At 36.0% G+C, this 19,596-nt stretch overlaps 1 protein-coding gene across 3 annotated transcripts in view; it reads left to right on the top strand.

The window, feature by feature from the left end:
- Nucleotides 1-19,596, top strand: part of DPYD (dihydropyrimidine dehydrogenase) — a 720,294-nt gene that overhangs the window by 17,660 nt on the left and 683,038 nt on the right. For all 3 annotated transcript variants that reach the window (XR_012509124.1, XM_074370016.1, XM_074370017.1), the window contains exon 2: nt 19,475-19,585. Coding sequence is in view for 2 of the 3 variants with exons in the window: in XM_074370016.1 (XP_074226117.1) it covers nt 19,475-19,585 (111 nt within the window). In the remaining variant the exon portion in view is untranslated. The remainder of the gene's footprint in view (nt 1-19,474; nt 19,586-19,596) is intronic.

The following is a 19,596-nucleotide window of genomic DNA, read 5'->3' as shown; positions in this document are numbered from 1 at the left end:
GTTAATTAATTTAATAACCAAAGGATATTCCTGCCACCTGGCTCATGTTAGATATTGCTTTGCTAGACTAATATTTTTTGCCTATTTCAAGATTCTGCTTATGTCAGAAGCTCTACCTTGGAACTGATTCATGAATTGTGAGAAACATCTTTTTATGTATATTTAAAAGTTATTGAATGTTTCATCCAGTTACATTACCTGCATTTCTAGAGGTTAAATTTCATTTTAATTCAAACTTTCTTTCTTTTTGCAATAAAAATTATTATGTTCAATGTAAAAAAGTAAGGAGAATAAGTTTGTCCTTTTTTTTTTTAGATTCCACATATGAGTGGTATCATATGGTATTTTTCTTTCTCTTTCTGGCTTGCTTCACTTAGAATGACAATCTCCAGATCCATTCATGTTGCTGCAAATGGCATTATTTTATTCTTTTTTATGGCTGAGTAGTATCCCATTGTATAAATATACCACAACTTCTTTACAAAACAGAAACAGACTCACAGATATAGAAAACAAATTTATGGTTACCAGGGGCGGAAGGGGGTGGGAAGGGATAAACTGGGAGTTTGATATATGCAGATACTGATATATATAAAATAGGTAAACAAGTTCATACTGTATATAGCACAGGGAACTAAATTCAGTATCTTATAATATAGTGAAAAATAATATGAAAATGAATATATGTGTGTTCATGTATGACAAGCATTGTGCTGTACAGCAGAAATTGACACAACATTGTAAACTGCCTACACTTTAATAAAAAATGCATATATACAAAAAAGTAAAACAATAAATCTGAGATATTACATTCTTTGTGATATTGTTAAACAAATTGTTTCTAATTTTTTAAGTTTTTATTTCACTTCACAGTAGATACTACAAAAGATGTGTGAACTATCTAGCTTTTTGTTTCCTTAAATCTTAGCAAGTGTGTAAATAATACGAATGTTGCTCACAATTTGTTATGTAATTATGTGGCAACCTTGTTAATTTCCATCAGAGTCCTACCTTAAGTCGTTCTCTTCTGACTTACCAATACAGTAACTTTAATTGCAAGTTAATATCTGTCATTTTTGAGGAAAGTGTTTATACCTTTGAATAAACTTAAGTGCCAGGAAGGCTTATACAAAGTATGTGGACCTCTACAGTGATGGGAAGTGCCTTTTATCAAACACCTGGAAGTTGTTACTGTTATTTAGATTGAAATGGAGAATAATAGCTGATTGTTTCCTAATGGTATGCCCCATTTGAGAAAAGTCTTAAAAGGTAAATGGTTCTGGTTAGTATGCTCCTTTTACAAAGCATTCTATGAATACAATAATAAATCTCACTAGAAGCTGAATTCCACTAATTTGATAAAATTATTATTCATTACATAGCAATGTTAACTCTGCTTAAGATTTATTTCCAGTATGAATCTGTAACATGACAGCTAAAGTGTAAGAAGCTTTGTATTGAAAGTGACAGTGATAATTTGCTCATCTTGAGATGAAAAGTATTTCATGGCAATGGAAAACTTTTAATGCTTGAAGAATCATTTAATATATGGGGATCATGTAATCTTTCCTGTGGAAGTACAAGAAATCTAGTTTTATCCGATCAGTCTGAAGCACTGAACTTCTGACCTGTTATGCCTTTCTCTGGTCTTATTATTTATACATCTCTTGATTCTTGCTCTATTTCTACTTTTATATATGGCTTACAGTCAGAAGTAGGGTCAGAGGCAATATAGAGTAGTGGATAACTCAAAATACTCGGTAGCTTCTTTGTAGTAATATTTTTATATGAATATGGTGATGTAATGGAGTCAGGAGACTTGGTCTTAATCTTGGCTGCCTTTAACGTGGGTTGTCCTCTCACCTCGCTAAATAAGGTCCTCTGTAGATGGGGACGTCCCTTATGGCTCTAACAGTCTAAGCAGATGCAACTGAATTCATCGCGAGCCTCCTTTATATTGTATTTATGCAGGGTGCTGAAGATGCTGAGATGAGTGTTAGCCAGTCATTATGCTCAGTGAGCTCAATTCTAGTTGGGCAGACAGGCACACAAGCAGACATTTTTTCAACAGTGTGGATTTCAATTGGAACACACGATCTAATAATGTATGTAAAAAGTTTATAAATTGAAAGTGTTAAGCATATAATTTCTGTTATAATGGAAGTAGTGTTGCTTGGCATTTCTGAGTTGTAAACTGTATTTTTGGTACCAGAGCATCTGTGATTTCTTTACAATTAAGGAAACATCTTAGCTTTTCAGATAAGATGTCTGGACTTATTTCAAATCCAACAATTGAAAGGCACTGGTAACACGCTGTATTTCACTGTCAATTTCTGTTTTTTTTTTTTTTTAGCCTATGTGTCACTTGCAAGATGACACCAATACTCAAGTGATGTGCCAAAAAGAATTGATCATTTTTTCCTGAGCCAATCCTCTGTATCAGCTTTTATTTTCTGTGGTTACCCTTCCCCTCATAATCACAAATTGTTGACATGGGAAATACATTTATTTTTCTATCTCTTCACAACCTTTATTCATTATCAACAACTCCTGCCAGAGTTTCCTTAACAATATTTTTAAGATTTGCCTCTTTCTTCTCATTTAACCCAAAACAGGTAATAAATGTGTACCAGGTAGTTTGTTAGATGCTGTGGCTAACAGATGATAGATTTTTAAGTCTGACTTACCGTGTCTTGTTTACATTCTCATATGTACTAATGCAAAACTTACTTCATTATTGACAATGAATATACACAATCCTTGGGCTACATACATTAAAAATAAATATGAAGCTAATATTATTCCTGCCCACAGAGGAAGTACAGAATAGTGATTGACAGTATAGAATCCGAAGCCAATACACTTGGCTTACTTTTTGGACAAGTTACTCAGCCTCCTCGTAATCTTGCCTCATCTAGAAACTGGCAGTGATGATAGTGATGGCATCATAGGATGGTTATGATGATCAACTTAAAGAACACTTAGAAAGGTGCCTGGGGTACTAGAAATCCTGGTTCATCATCAGCTATGATAAACGGTCATCCATTGCAAGCACATTAGACAAAAATCTAAGTATTTTTTTCAAACAAGAAACATAAAAGTTTTGAGAAAAAGGAGTTAAACTGTCTTCTTGTTTGAACTATACATTAGGCTAAGAACAAATCCTGAAATTAAATCAGAAAATACTGATGGAGTGTATCTTGGGAGCACAGACATGTATAATCTACCACCACCTGGTAAACTGGGTTTAACACAGCTTGGTTGGGAACTCAATTGAAAGGGCGGAAGTGTGCAAAGGATGGTTATGGAACGTTTCCAGAAAACAATTTATGCAGGAACATTGGGTAAATTGTTATTCACATCATCATGCCATATTGTAAAAAATTCATGTCAGTTCAAATGGAGAAACCTATTAGCAGTCAATCAATGGAGATTAAAAAGAATCTTTTTTCTTTTTCTGTGCTGGCACAACAATATTTCCATTGATCATTTTCTGAAATGAGTGATTTTTGGTTTAGGACTTTTGACAAGGTGATGGATTTCAAGAAAAATACTAACTTATGCTGATGTGATTTCCCGTTTGTCTTTTAAGTACATAAGCCAAGTGCTTTCATTTTGATGTTTATATATATTCTGGCACTGAATATTTTATTTGTTGATGGAACTATCAGCTCTTCCCACACCTAGCTGGCCACCAGAATCACCTTGGGCGCTGTAAGAACCAGTTTATGAGGCATATTATAGAAAAAAATTTATAAAAGTGGCTTAAACAAGACAGTAATTTATTTCATCCTCATGTAAAGAAGTCTGGAGAAATGTTTTATGGGGCTTGTAGCACCTTTTTCTCGTCTACAGGTTTATTTGTGTCTTTATACTCTGATATCCTCAAATCCACCTCATTGTTCACTTGGAACTCTAGAGGGAGGGAGGGAGGGGAAATAAGGATGCGCTCTCCCTTTAATGAGACTTCCCCAAAGACCCACACTTCTAAATACATCTTACTGGCTGGCACTTAGTTGGGTGTAAAAGTGGGTCGATCAATCACTTTATTGGCATTTTGAGAATTTTCCTTTTTTTTTTTTTTTTTTTTGTCAAGGTGCTTTACAATATTAAGTTGTGTGGGACAGAGTGGCCACTAAAACATGGTACTCTCATCTCTACTTCTGCTTCTGCTCAAGGTGGAGTACATTTTGTGTCAAGGGTCCCCAAGATCATCTTCAGGCTCAGAGATTCACTAGTATTCGCAGAACTCAGAAGTTGTCATATTCATGGTTACAGTTTATTATAATGAAAGATAGATTAAGGTCAACAAAGAGAAAAAGGCACATAGGTCTCAGCCAGAGGGACCCCAGCCCAAGCTTGCAGGTGTTCTTTCTCAGTGGTGTTGCATGGGACATGCGTAATTCCTCCAGCAGCCATGTGTGCTAACATGTCAAGTGCTGCCAACCGGGGAGGCTGAGCCAAGCCTCAGTGTGCAGGTCGGCGTGCAGTGCCGCATGGCTGCCTTCAGTTACTCAAGCTCCAGACCACCAGAAAAAAAGCAGATGTTCATCATTAATCACATTGTTAGCTTAAATCATCTAGTCCAACCGGTGTGTCATGGTCCAAGGCCTTAGGCATACAAAAATCTTCGAGTCAGAGCATTCCCAGCAGTGGGTCAAGGGCCACTTCTGAAAATAGTCCTTTTCTGGGAACGTGTAGGATTTGAGCAATTCACACCTACCAAATTAACCCTTTCCTGCACGTTCCCACCTGAAATGGTAAAATACAATACGAAACAATAGTTTTCAAGAAAGTAGCTATCAGGCATCAAAAGATTGTGATCCCTGAGAGAGAGAGATGACAAAGGGGGAGAGCCCCAGTATTTCCCCAGCTTACTCTCTTGAGAGAGTTTATAAGCTTTGACTCAGGAAATGGGAACCCACCCAGAGCCTGGTGGACTCTGGGGAGACCAAGGCAGCTGACAGAACAGAGGTCAGAGACAAGAGCTTCTCAGAGAGATCTGAAGCTCTGCAGAGTCTCCCCCTGAGTCATTCACAGAGGAATGATCGGCACATGGATGTGAGAAAGATGACCCAAAGCAGGGTAAAGAACAACATGAGAAAACTCGAAGGAACAGTGCCTAACCTTCACACTGGTCTGGAAATAGTGCCTGCTCCTGCTGGAAAACTTCATGATTCATAGGACATTGGGTACTTGCCTCAGTAGTGGGAAACAATTAACCCCGGACTAAATGCTGCTCGAATACCATCTCACAAATCTTAAAAGCAAGACCTGAAAGGATCAAACTATTCCCGCGTAATTCAACTATGTCTTAGAACAAAATTCAAGAATATGTATATAGGAATACAGAAACATGCTGCTCTGTACTAGGTGAAATCCACTATACCTGGCATCCAATTAAACGCTGCCAGACGTGACTGAAAGAAGTATAAAATAGAACCAATAATGAGGATGAAAATCCATGAACTGAAGCAAACTCAGCGCTGACAATGTTAGGATTCGCAGAGGACACAAAGTTGTTATAATGTATACTGTGTGTTGAAAAAGTTACAGAGGCACAGAAGCTAAGACTAGTGCTGAATTGAACTTCTGGAAATTATAACTACAATATCTAAGATGAAAGATACACTGGATAGGATGAAAAACAGATTATATAGTGCAGAAGAACAGATAGTGAACTTGAGGACATGGCAATAGGAAATATCCAAAATGAAGCACAGAGAGAGGGAAAAAAAATGAGCTGCAAGTTGGGGGACAACTTCGAGTGACCTAACATACATGTACGTGGAATCCCCTAACGAGAGGAATGGTGGAGGGATGGGAAGACAGAAAAAAACATTTGAAAAGATAAACCCTTGAGTCCAAAAAGCCCAGTGAAGCCAAGCAGAAGAAATAAGAGGAAAACCAGACTAATGCACATCATAATCAAATTGCTTAAAACCAGTTAGGAGGAGAAAACCTTCAAAGCAGCCAGGGGAGAAAGAAAGGCACACAAGGTACAGAAAAACAAAGATAAGGTAAAAACTGATTTCTAGCTGTAAGAATGCAAGTGAGAAGACAGCAGAGCCACATATTTAAAAAATACTGGGGTGGGGGGGGAGCGGAAACAAACAACTCTCAGCCTAGAATTCTATACCCAGTGAAATCAGCACTCAAAAACCAAGGTGAAAAAGACATACAAAAACTGAAAGAATGTGTCAGCAGCAAACCTGCACTATAAGAAACGTTAAAGAAAGTCATGTCCTTCAGACAGAAGGAAAATGATACCAGCTGCAAATATGGATTTACAAAAGGAATACAAAACTGTAAAAATAGTAACTACACGGGTAAAATATATGATTTTTTACTTATTTAAATCTCATTAAAAGATAATAGTTTAAGTAAAAAATATGTAGTGTGAGGTTTATAATATATATAAAAGTAAAATGCAACTTGGATAAAACATTGAAAACATCGTGCTAAGTCAGACAAAGCAGTTACAAAAGCCCACATATGGTGTGATTCTGTTTATCTGACATGTCCAGAATAGGTGAATCCATCCAAGAGAACAGGTAATCCAATTAAAAAGGCAAAGCCAAACAAACATTTCTCAAAGGAAGACGTGCAAATGCCAGCAGGTGTATGTAAAGGTGCTCAGCATCTCTAATCGTCAGTGAAATGCAAATTGAAATGAGAGATTACCTCACACTGTCAGAATGGTTATTATAAAAAAGACAAAAGATGAGTGCTGGCAAGGATGTGGAGAAAAGAGAACCCTTGTACACTGTTGGTGGGAGTGTAAATTGGTATAGCAATTATGGGGAAAAGTATGTAGTTTCCTCAAAAAATTAAAAATAGAACTACCATATGGTCCAACAGTCCCACTCCTGGATATATATCCAAAGGACAGAAATCAGTATCTGAAGAGAAGAAATCTGAGCTCCCATGTTTACTGCAGCACCATTCACAATATCCAAGATACGGAAACAACTCAAGTGTTCGTCAGTGGATGAGTGAATAACTGAAATGTAGTACACACACGAAACGAACTATAATTCAGCCATACGAAAGAAATTCTCTCATTTGCAACACCATGGATGCATCTAGAGGAAATTGTTAAGTGAAATAAATTGGGCACAGAAAGACAAGTATAGGGGATGGGAGGTGGGAGGAATGGGGAGATGAGGGTCAAGGGAAGCAAAGTGTCGGTTATGCAGGGTGAGTACATTCTAGAGACTTTATATGCACAGCATGGTGACTGTAATTAACAACACTGTGTTGTATACTTGAAATTTACTGAGAGTAGATCTTAAATGTTCTTCCCACAAAAAAAAAAAAGTAACTGTGAGGTGGTGGGTATATTAATTAGCTTGATTGTGATAATCATTTCATGATGTGTATGTATATCAAACCACATTATACATCTTGAATGTATATAAGTTTTATTTGTCAGTTATACTGCAATCAAGCTGGGAAAAAAAGATCAGACAAATTCTATTCAGAATGTAGATTAATGATTGTCTAAAGCTGGGGGTTTGGGGGAAATGGGGAGTAACTTTTTTTTTTTGAGGTAGGAATTGATGCAGTGTTCTAAAATCGATGATGATGGTTGCACAACTCTGTACGAAAGATAATTGAATCACATGCTTTAAGTGGGTAAATTGGTAAGTGAATTATATCTCAATAAAACTATTATAAAATTATTTGAAAAAAGCGTAAAAATATGAAAATAAAAGTGAAGTTATGACAACAGTAACACAAAGAGAAGCATTGGCAACTTGTCCATCATCAGAGACTTGACAAGAGTATTTCTACTAGTGATCGGAGCAGAAATCTACTCACAGTGAGGACCCCAGGGGTGGCTGAACATTCCCCTTAAATTGGAAATACACATGCATTTCTCTGTGAAGTGCTCATGCCCCTTTCCCTATGTACCTAGTAGCATTTTCTTGTTTTCTTATTAATTTGTGTAAGCTTTGTATATATTACAGAGTAACCCTTTGCCATATTTCTTTGGTAAATTTTATATGATTCAGTGAGTGTTTGGAGTAGGATTTCTGAATTAGGATGGGAAGTCAAATGTTAATGTCTAAAATCCACTCCAACTCTAATACACTAAATCCTAGAGACCCTGAGAAGATGCAGAGAGTTAATTTCATCTATCCCTGAAAGGAAATCAGTTTAGTTCAAGTAGTGTTTAATTACAACTGAAGAGCAGTAAAAGAGGCATCGTTTCTTCATACCTTAATTTAGGTTTAAATCTAAAGTATTCAGAGTGAGATGTCTATGCCCCTACATTGGAATCACTAGGTCGTGTTTGTTCAGGACTGAGATATCTTGATTTGACTTCATACTGTGTATTTCCCACCAGCTAACACTACCTTCTAAATGGAGGCCATTCTCTGTGTACAAAGGTCATTAATTAAGAATACAAGGTATCGTTTATTAATTAAGAAAAGTGGCTTAAGTAGTAATATATACATATACATGAATTTTATATTATTTACAAATAGTTATTTTATACAAAAAATAATATCTTTCTAATGGAACTAATCTTATTTTAGATATAGATTTGATTTCTTCTCCTTTTAAAAACTTTCCATAAGTATGTCTCCACATCAGAAAATATCTTTCTTTGGAGATGGGGGGGAGGTTTACCCTCCCCTTCTAGAAAATACCTTTTAAACATGATTTTAAAAGGTATTTATATTACTCCACTGTAGGCATACCGTAGTTTAACGTTTCTCTTCCTGCCAGGTGTTTTGCAGCTTTTTGTAGTCACAAATAACAAGTCATACTTTAAGAGGATCCCCTTTTTATTTAAAGATTACAACAGAAGCATTAAAAAAAACGTGCTTCAAATCTGGCCTCTCCTAGCTTACCTTCTGGGCTGTCTTAACACCCTGCATTACTCTGTGAACATATATAACCACTCTATTTTTACTTTTTCACGTTTACTTCCTCCAGTGGTCTGCATCTTCTTTTGTTGTAGGCACCATGCCTTTCATAGGTTGGAGATGTCTGTGCTATATAATAAAATCCAAAATTTTGACCCTAGAACATTTTCAGAATAGACAACAAGTAATTCATTTGTCTTCCTGTCTGAACTTGTTGCTGGCATCATGTTATCACAGGTTGCAAGGTTCAGTTCAAAGTGTTTCACTGCTGCTTCAGCAAGTGAGTTGCATGATTAAACCTTCCAATGAAAGTAGAAAAACACTGACCTCTCATTTTGGAGTAGTTAATGGTTATAAAGCTGAAATTCTTTGTAACTGCTGACAAATACTGAATGGTGTTCTTTGTCCTCTGCAATAGAATGAATACTAAGAAGAAAACAAAACTCTGTTTCTTTTGCCAGCATTAAAGTCCTTGTATTCTTCAGTGGAAGTTTCTTGCTTTTTGTGACCGTCTTGCTAAAGTACTTTTCTCACAGGTTTTTTTTTTTTTTTTTTTGCGTAGTTTTGCTAATGAAATACTAAGCTTGGTTTTGAGGATAGGAATATCCATAAGGTATATCATTGCTTTTGAGTGTTTTACTGACTAGTTTGATGACAGATGGCATATATATTAATGATTACTTGGTATCATATCCAATGTGTCTAATGGCAGTGGTGGCTGTAGGTTACCTAGAAGTTCATAGGTACTATCTAAACAGAGGAAGGGTAGTTCTTAATTTTTTGAGGAAATAGTTCTTAGATCTTAAAGAAAAATTACCATTTATATGAATGTAAATTGGCTGCATCCTAGACATAGGAAGTGATGTGAGCAGAGGTATGGATGTAGGATACAGGATCAGTAAACAACAAGTAGATGAGAGTGAGAGTAGGTAGGAGGGGCAGGTGGACCCAGACTGAACTGATAGCATTTATTAGCATTGCGTATGTAATGGGGAGACATTTAAGCTTCGTGGTGTGTGTATGTGTGTGTATGTGTGTGTGTGCATGCATTCCTATGTGTGGATGGAGGATGTCTGTGATATATGAAGGAAAGTATAGACTTGAGGTGAATAGTTTAATTAGGAGAGTACTATTATATTATGTTCCGACTGTACTGTAGTAAGGATCCACAACTTTTTGTAGAAATAGGAAATATAAGGGACAGGACAGATGTGACTCACATTGGTGCCGTACGCTATTAAGGAACAAAAGAAGCAGTAGTTACAGGTTGACCGTGGTGTAAAGTCCAGTTTACTGGAGAAGTGGTGGTATTATTGACAGAGGTCAAGTGGAGTTAAAAAGTTTGGAAGGGGGGGAATGCTTTGCTTTTTGCTGTGAAGTAACTGAGATAATGATGGAACAGGCAACTGGGTTATTTAACATCCAGCGAAACAGATGACTGTAGATCAAGAAGAGATCTCAGGGTTTGGAATGTGGATAATAAGACTCAGTTGTGGAAAAGTAATTATTGTGCATACAGTAGAGGCCCAAGGGCCCTTAACTGTGGTCAGGAGGGCAATGGAAGTCACAAACATAGAGGCAGCAAACAGAAAGGGAGGTTCTTAAAGGTGATGCCAGGGAAACCAAAGAGGATGTGTTTGTTTCTGGATAGAAGAGAGAATCAACATATTGAAGACTGCTTAAAAGTCATGGAGAGTTAAGAGCTAAACTAAAGCTTATAGCATAATAATAAAAATATTTTCAAAAGTTGCATTTCCTTGCTTTTAAATAGTCCAACTCCCCAGCTCACCATACCCTTCCTTGCCCCACTCATCATATCCTTGCCCTGCTCTTATCCTTCTCAAAATGTTACTGATGCGCTTTTGGATCCGAGGGACCCCAGCTGAGCCCTTTGCTTGTCTGGGGCCACTCATGCCTCCACATTCAGCAAAGCAGAATGTTGATCAAGGAATAGGGATGAGAGAGCGCCTGCTCTGATGACTCCTCCTCCCCAGTGGGGGGCTGGGAGGGAGGTGAGAAACTTTTAAGGGGTAAGAGGTGGTACACCATCAGAATTTGGAAAAGGGGAAGCAATTTCCAGAAACAGCCAGAGCCTGAGCAGTCCTTTGCTGTCTTTTTACGGGGCACAAATTGTGCCTAGCGGAGTTCAACGCTGCCCTCTTTGGGCAGAGGTCTTGGCATGGCAATGAGGCAGGGGCAGCTGTCTGACCCTTTGGATCTCATCTGTGCAGGCGCTGACCCCGTGGGCAGGCTGGGACAGTTCAGGGCAGCTTGGGCAGGCTGGAACCGGTTCAGGGCAGCTGGCTTGGGCTGGTTCTGTGGTTTTACTCCTCTGGCCTCCGCTTTGGGTTCTGCAAAGTAAGCACAGTTGTGGGCAGACCAGCAGATGGTGGTTTGGGAAAAAAAGGAAAAGAGGTCAGTCTCTGTACATGTGTGGGTCTCTTCCCTGTGACAAAAATAAAAAGTATCAAAAGATAATTCTTCATATTAATAAAATACAAAAGCTAATAGGTCATTTGTAAGGTCATTTGCATTCTTATTTCTGATATAAATCACTTGCTAGCCCATGTAGGCTTCCTTTTAGCTATTAACCAGATGGATGAAGGGCAACTAGTAAATCTTTGACTTATTACCACTTTGTGATCCTGAAAATGATGCAACTTTCTCAGTTTAGTTAATTTTTTAAAAAATCTAAACTCAATTAGCCAAGGTCCCATTCTCTTCTTTCTCCTTCAATCTTGTTTTCTAACTTTTTCATTTGCTGGCCAGTGTTGCTTTCTTTGTAGCGTGCTCGTGTACCCTTACTCTCTCTTGAACTAAAGTGAACCTTGGTCTTGTAAACACAGCTCTTTTGAGAAACAATATATCTTATGTACAGAAGTTAATAGATTGAAGTAAATTGTAATGGTTTTCACATTACTTTAAAGGATTCTCTAAGGCTGATTTTACTTTGAGGCCAAAATATTTCTGTAAAGCAAGTTTTGAGATAGGTACCATTTTTCCTTGAATGAAAAAAATGTGTAAATTCTAGAATGTGAATTTTCTTAATTACCAGTAAACTGGTGGATTTTTTTTTTTGGTAGTATATTAATCCTTATCAATTCTCTTCTTCATTCATAATTTTATCTTGAGTTTCTGCATATACATTCATATATATGTTTAACTCTTGCAAACATAAGATGTTATTTTAGTATGGATTTTCATAATAATGCCTTTTTCAAATATTGTTTTTTATTTAAATATATACTGCACAGATACTTTGCAACAATATATTAAATAAAAATAGTTTATAATTAAGTAGTGAAATATTTAAATAAAGCAGTTGCAGTACAGTTTCTCATCTTTTTTATATTTTTGATGCTACATTGTAAATGTTTGCATGTGATACTTTATTTTCAATTCCTGTAATAAAAATATATGAACAGTACATAAACTAGTATGTATGTTATCAATCCTTTGCTATTCAAATGGTTTAAGGAATAAAGGAAAATACATAATTAGTGGCTAGTGTTAATTTCTTTGTTAATACCATTTTTATTTATTTTTTTTAAATTTAGGTAATACCATGTAATATCTCTTTTGTTTATTTTGAATCAGTTTTCTTGATAAAATAAAAGTGTAGACTCAATGTAGTACCATTTGCAATCTTAAGAGAAAGCTATCTTTTAAGTTAATACCCAGAGTTAATAGCATTTGCTTAGTTCCGCAGATGGTAGAATCCTTTCCATGTTGGTTATGGACTGAATACTTGTGTCCCCCTTAAATTGTATGTGTTGAAGCCCTAACTCTCAGTGTGAAATTATTTGGAGATAGGGCCTTTGGGTGGTAATTAGCGTTAGGTAATGTCATAAGGTGGGGCCCTCATGTTGGGATTAGTGCCTTTATAAAAAGAGACACAGGAGAGGTCTCTGTGTCTCTGCCCTGTGAGCACAGCCTCTGTCTGCAAGCAAGGGAGTGGTTTCTCACTGGTAAACAAAAGAAGACAGCACCTTCATCTTGAAATTCCCAGCCTTCAGAACCGTGAGAAAGACATGTCTGTTGTTTAATCCACTCAGCCCAGGAGATTCTTTTATAGCAGCCCCAGCTGCCTAATACGATGTCTAAGCCAGAACCAGGCACCGCCTTTGACATGCTCTGTTCTGTATTAAGAATTATGAGATTAATATCAGATGTATAAATTCTGGTTTCTGAATTTGAGTTCTCAATCTTTTCTGAAAGACTTAAAAGATTTTTTTTTTCAATTAGGGAGCACGTAGGTGCCTACTGTGCGGTATGTACTTCGTAAGTGGAGGAGAGTCACACACCGGACCTTGCAAAGGCAGACAATAGCTTCAGGTGGCAGACCTTTGCTTGTTGAGTAGAAAGTGACATGATGAATGCAGTGTTTTAAGACACATAAACTGTTTTATTTGTATTAACTGTTGGTTCAATAGACATGAATCAAATTTCCCAGGCAGTATGACTGGCATTCTGAAGGGGTTCATTCATTTCCAGCTGATGAGTTTTTTTGATGTTTTATAAATTCATCACTTTTGATCTACACTGTCTTTCTCAGAAAGGAAATATAATGTGAATTCAGCTCGACATGTTGGAACCTTAGGTCCATGAGTTATATACAGTTGTATGTATTATAAAATGGTATCTACATTGCTGTATATATGTAGTGGGTTTTAAAAATCTGTATTTGAATTTCATGACCCTTCACACTCCCATTTTAATTTGTGAAGAGCATATTGCATTTTCAGGCAGTGTGCCTTTGAAATTGCAGGCTTAGGGCAAAGATGAGTTCAGGGACCAATGATTTGGTTTCACCTGGGATACATCTCTGTTTTTCTTACTAGCTCATTTATAGTTATATTTTCACCTGTTGCCTTCATTTTTTTCTATATTCCTGTACTTTAAAAAAATCATTCTCATGTCTATATTCAGAATTGACAATATGAGAATATGAATATTCACTGGTTGAATGGAGTCCAAAATATAGTTCCATAACATCCTATTGAGCGTGTAAATAACACTTACTGCACACCCCATTCTAAACAGTTTTAAATATCATTTCACTTAACCCTTGGAACAGCTCTGTGAAGTAGGTACTGTTTCTAATCACCGTTATATAGTTGAAGAAGTAGAAGGAATTGAGAGTTTAAATAACCAGTAAAATAATAGAGCTAAGATCTAAGCCCAAATTTAGCCTCAAACACTATGCATGTTGCTTAGTAAATACTTAAAACAATGAAAGTTGTAAAATCTAGGACTGTCACAGACTCCATCCTTTATTAATTATGTGTTAACTGCAGTGACTTAGTCATTGCGCATAAAGGAAGAATCGGTGTTTGTACAGAGGTAATACAATGAAAAATATGAAAGATAAGTTATTCGGAAAGAGAGTCCAACCTAAAGGAAAAGCATAAGCCTGGACAAAGAGTGAAAGTGCATTTTAAAAAATTAGGAAAATCTGAGAGTTCTTGACCAGGACTGATTACCAGAGATTTCCAAGGTTTTCAGATTTTGAGGATTTTTATATCTGAAGTGTGGGTGTGAGGTGCAAAATGGAGGCTACGTTCTCTCCTCTTCTCCTCCCAACCCAGCTGGAGTTCTGAGCTTATCCAAGAACCAAATGCAGCTTTGTAACTTCTTAAGTTACATACTTAACCACACCTTACAGTGTAGCTAGTGATAAACTGTGGGAAAGGGTGGGAAAATTGGCTGAGATTGGGGAAGCAAGGGACTGTTCCTCAAGAAAGTAGTGAAAAATTCAGTTCTCCATTGATCAACATTTGTTAGATTGTTACCTGGATGAAGCAGCAAAAAATGAACAAATGCATTAATCAATAGATATTCCTCTTTTTCTGTTAGCTGAGAATATTTATTGAGGAAAAGAATGGCAGCACAATACAGTGTTTTATTGAAATCAAGGTAATTATACTGACTGATGAAAAAATAAGAAAAGCAAGTTTTTAGTTTCTATTTATTTATGTTTTACCTGATGCAATGGAAAGTAGGAGCCATTTATAGAGAACTCAGGATAAGCCATCGATGACAAAATTTAAGCATAATTTAAATAAGACAAGATTTGTTTCATTAAGTTCAGACTGTAAATAAAAAATGTCAGTTTTTGTGTATCATTTTAATGGCTCAGAATTATAGTAAGTAATGACCAGTACTGAAAAGGAAACATTTGCTTGTAATTTCAAATGCAAAGGATGAAGGGAGCTTAATGGTGCATTATGTTTGGATAATCCATATTGTGATATAAAACAAAGCCATGTTTTTAGAAAGAGAGTATGTTGGCCAGGTGGCCTCCTGCAGTTGGAATTCAAGCTCTCAGTACTTAGTTCCAGTTATTTTTGGGCTAAGACTTAATGCTTTTGTTTGTGACTTGAGGGCCTGTGATTGTGGTCAATACGGGCTCTTCTTTGTGTTCGTGATGGCACTACAGAAGGATGCTCTGCAGACAGAGAATTCTGGTTTGTGTGCTGTGGCGTTCCAGCTGCTTCCCCAAATAGCACTGACAGACAGCACAGTGACAATACATTCCTCTGATTTGATCTCATGTATAAATCTGTCTCTGGATCATATTCTATCATTTCTTAAACTGAATAAAATTAGTGCAATGAAAATTTCTCAAACTCTGTTTTTCTGCCTCTAGAATCACCGGGACATTTTTATTGTGTTACTGAAAATGACTGGGAAAGCCAAAGGCCAAATCCTTTGCATTGGAGAAAGTCTCCCTTTATAAGTAATGTGCTTTATGTCTGAAAGGGTTAATAGGCCTCTTAAAGTGCTCAATTTATCCAGAGAGGGAACCCTGTGACCCTGTTAGGACCTGGCTTTGGTCATTTCTTAGGAAGAATGCAATTTAGAACTCTCCTGCAGTATTCTGCCAGCTGCTTAGTTATTGATGATATTGACTTTTAGTTTTAAAAAGTCCTGCTTTGGAAAATTGTTTTTAACAGCTCTCAACCACTCATGTCTTGTATTTTTATTTTATATCACTTTTCATTTGGGATATTATTAAGTCAAATCCTTGGTAACCATTCTCCACAATCCAATTTATTTTTTACCCAAGATCCATTGAATTGAACTCACTGCCTTTTTGCAAAAGGTTAACCCAATATTTCATGTTGCGTTATACTTTCTACTTATACTGTGTAAAAGAAAAGTCACTGTGATAAGCAGCCAGTAGATTGCATTCAGAATGTTTATTCTCGAAAGTTACATTACTATGCCGACATAGATAAACATAATCATTTATCACAATATGGATTGTGGAAGTAAAAACTAAAAGAAATAGGGCCATCTTTCTTGCATGTTACCTAGTTTTCTTTCTTTCTCTCTTTCTTTCTTTCTTTCTTTTTTTTTTTTTTGCTTTAAATAATGACCACAAAAACTACCTTTAAAAATGTCATATTTTTACTTATTAGCTTGAATCAATGTATGAGATTAGTAATGGTTTGGATTGAATAATGAAACAAACAAAAACTGCATCTGTTTTATAATAAGAATGTTTTCAAGTTTTTTGTATAAAAGTGAGTTACTTACATTTTCTAATGTTGGCTCTTATTATTAGGTTGCTTTGGCATTATCTCATCACAAGGAATAAACATTTTAAAACTCATAGCTCTGTTGTATGTTTCTTGTCCAGAAGATATAGACATCTAAATTGGTAATTCGAAGAAATATCAGGTTCATCATTTATAGCAATTTCTAAACACAGTCTTCATTTATATTGGGCTGACAAAATATGCCCCAATAATGTGTATTAGAATGAATGCAGTATACAGTGAAATGCACTGAGTGTAAAATTTAATGGTTATTATTATTACTATTTTTTGGTAAAAGCTTTCTTGAGATATCATTCACATACCACACAATTCACCTGTATGAAGTGTAGAATTCAAAGGCTTTTAGTCACAGAAACAGACACACAGACGTAGAAACCAAACTTGCAGTTACCAGGGGAGAAAGGGTTGGAAGGGGTAAATTGGGAGGTTGAGATTTGCAGATACTACCATATATAAAATAGGTAAGTAACAAGTTTCAACTGTATAGCACAGGGAACTTCATTCAAAATCTTGTAACATGTAATGAAAACGGAGTATATGTATGTGTATGTATGACTGAAACATACTGTACACCAGAAATTGACACAACATTGTAAACTGACTATATTTCAATAAAAAAGAAAAATAAAATAAACATATGATAGCCAAAAAAGAAAAGAAAAAAAAAAAAACACAAAGGCAATTAGTGTATTCATAGTTGTGCTACTATCACCAAAATCAATTTTCATCACCCAAAAAGAAACCATAAACTCTTTAGCAGTCCCTTTTGCCCCTAATTCCCCAGCTGCTGGCAGCCACAGTCTACTTTCTGTCTCTGTAGATTTGCCTATTTTGGGCATTATATGTAAATGGAATCATACAACATGTGGTATATTGTAACTGACATCTCTCAGCACAGCACAATGTTTACTATGTTCATGTATGCTGTTTGTGAATTTCCCAGATTTCTTTCTGTTACTGTTATGTAATTGCATTCCATTGTGGTTGGAGAACTGCATTGTATGATTTAATCCTTTCAATTCATTGAGGCTTATTTTACAGCCTGGAGAATGTTTTGTGTACACTTGAGAAGAAGAACATGCGTTGGGTGGAGTGTAGTCATAGATACCTGTTAGGTGTAAGTGGTTACAATGTTGTTCAAATTTATTTCCTTTTTGTTCTTCTGCCTTGAGTATAGGATTCTTAGTAGACATTTTTTTTTTCTTTTCACACTTTGAAAATCTCTCTTACTACTTCCTCACATATGTTATTCTTGATGAGAAGTTAACTGTTAAACTTATTGGAATTTCCTTGTACGTATGAGTCATCTTTCTGCCTTCAAGATTTTTCTCTTTGGCGTTGACTTTTAGCATTTTTATTTTAGTATGTGTGCTGCTGAAGCGAGCACTAGCATTTTTATTAATACGGTCTATGTGTGGACCTCTTTGCATTCATCCTACTTTAAATTTGTTGAACTTCTTGGACATAGAGTTAAATTTTTTTTCTGTCTTTTTTTTAAATCGAGTTTTCAGCCATTATTCTTCTTGTATATTTTCTTGTCTTTTCTTTTCTCTCCTGATATCTCATTACATTTTGGTATGCCTAATGATGTATTTTTAAGGCTCTGTCAATTTTTTAATAAACTCTTTTTTTTCTGTTTATTTGCTAGATTGCATAATTTCTTATGATTTCTTTTTAAGTTTGTTGATTCTTTCTTCTGAAAATTCAAATATACTATTGAACCCTTCTAGCAGATTTTTCAGTTATTATAGTTTATATTTCTAGAATTTTAAAAAATAATTTCTATCTTTGTATGAATATTCTCTATTTGATGAGTTACTGTTATTGTGTATCTTTCTTATGATGGTTGCTTTGAAGTTTTTGTTAAACCTTATACCTGGACCCTCTGAAAGGCAATTTCTGTTGTCTGCTTTTTTTCGTGTATGGATCACACAATCCTGTTTCTTTGAATGTCTTATAATTTTTGTTGTTGTTGTTAAAAACTGAACATTTCAGTTAACAACAACTGAAGGCTGCGGGCAGAGAAAGCCCTGGATTCTTGGCTGTGCTCCCCTGAGGAAGAATTTCTGCCATGCTGCAGTGGGAACATGGAGGGTGGGGACAGACTATATACTTCAAATGCCACACACCCTCCACCATTCTTACCAAGTTTTAGTAGATGTTTCTTGAATAAATATTTCTTCATTTGCTCTTTGACTTGAAGACAGTTTTGAAGACTTCAAAGGATTATTTTTACTAGTTTTCATCAGTTGTATTTGTCCTGCTGGGGCGTTAATCTGCAGAGGTCCTCAAACCACCATTCTGGAAAACTTCTAGTGGTTATGTTTTAAAGCCTTGCTTAAGACAGGGCTTTGAAATTAACTCTCTGTTGAATTACTCAGATGCTGCTTTACCCACGTGGTTAAACAGGTTTTCTCTTGTGCTTTATATCGCAGAGAGTCACAGTGGAGTATAGGCTTCATCTTGGGATGAATTTGAATGTAAGCCCAACACTCAAAAGAACTGAGTCCTAATTCAACCCCTTCTGCATATTAATTGTGAGGTCTTGAGCAGGTCACTTAACCACAGTGGATTTATTTGCTCACCCAAAATTTTGAGACACTAGTAGCTGTTTGTAAATTAAATTAGATAATGCATGTGAAAGCCATGCGTACAACTTTAAAAACTTAAAGTGGAGAGTGTTATGACTAGTTTAAATCAAATCTGGAACAAAGTGCCTCTTTTCTGATTTCATTCTCATCTAAGAATACTAATTATAAAATTTATTAAAGATTCATTTATTATGTTTTACACGTTTTTGAAGTCCTTCATATTATCCTTAATAAATAATCTTATAAAACCAGCCAGGATGTCACCTAGTAAATGATTACTTTAGATAAGTTTATTGTGGAACTACAATAGTAGAAGGAAAAACAGTATTTTTTGGTATATGTCTTTGGGGTATGTGTGGAGAATCTTAAAGTAAAATTTGAGTTTTTAAAAATGCCAGCCTATTTATATATGTTTATTCTTTGTCTGCGTTGTCTTCAGAGTATCCTGGCTTTAAATCCTCGGACACAGTCTCATGCAACTCTGCGTTCCACTTTGGCAAAGAAATCAGACAAGAGACATTGGAAAAGAAATCCTGATAAGAACTGCTCTGTAAGTACCAC

Source organism: Camelus bactrianus, chromosome 9 (genome assembly GCF_048773025.1).
Source record: "Camelus bactrianus isolate YW-2024 breed Bactrian camel chromosome 9, ASM4877302v1, whole genome shotgun sequence".
Lineage (NCBI taxonomy): Eukaryota > Metazoa > Chordata > Mammalia > Artiodactyla > Camelidae > Camelus > Camelus bactrianus.
This window is presented reverse-complemented; position numbering and strand designations above follow the sequence as displayed.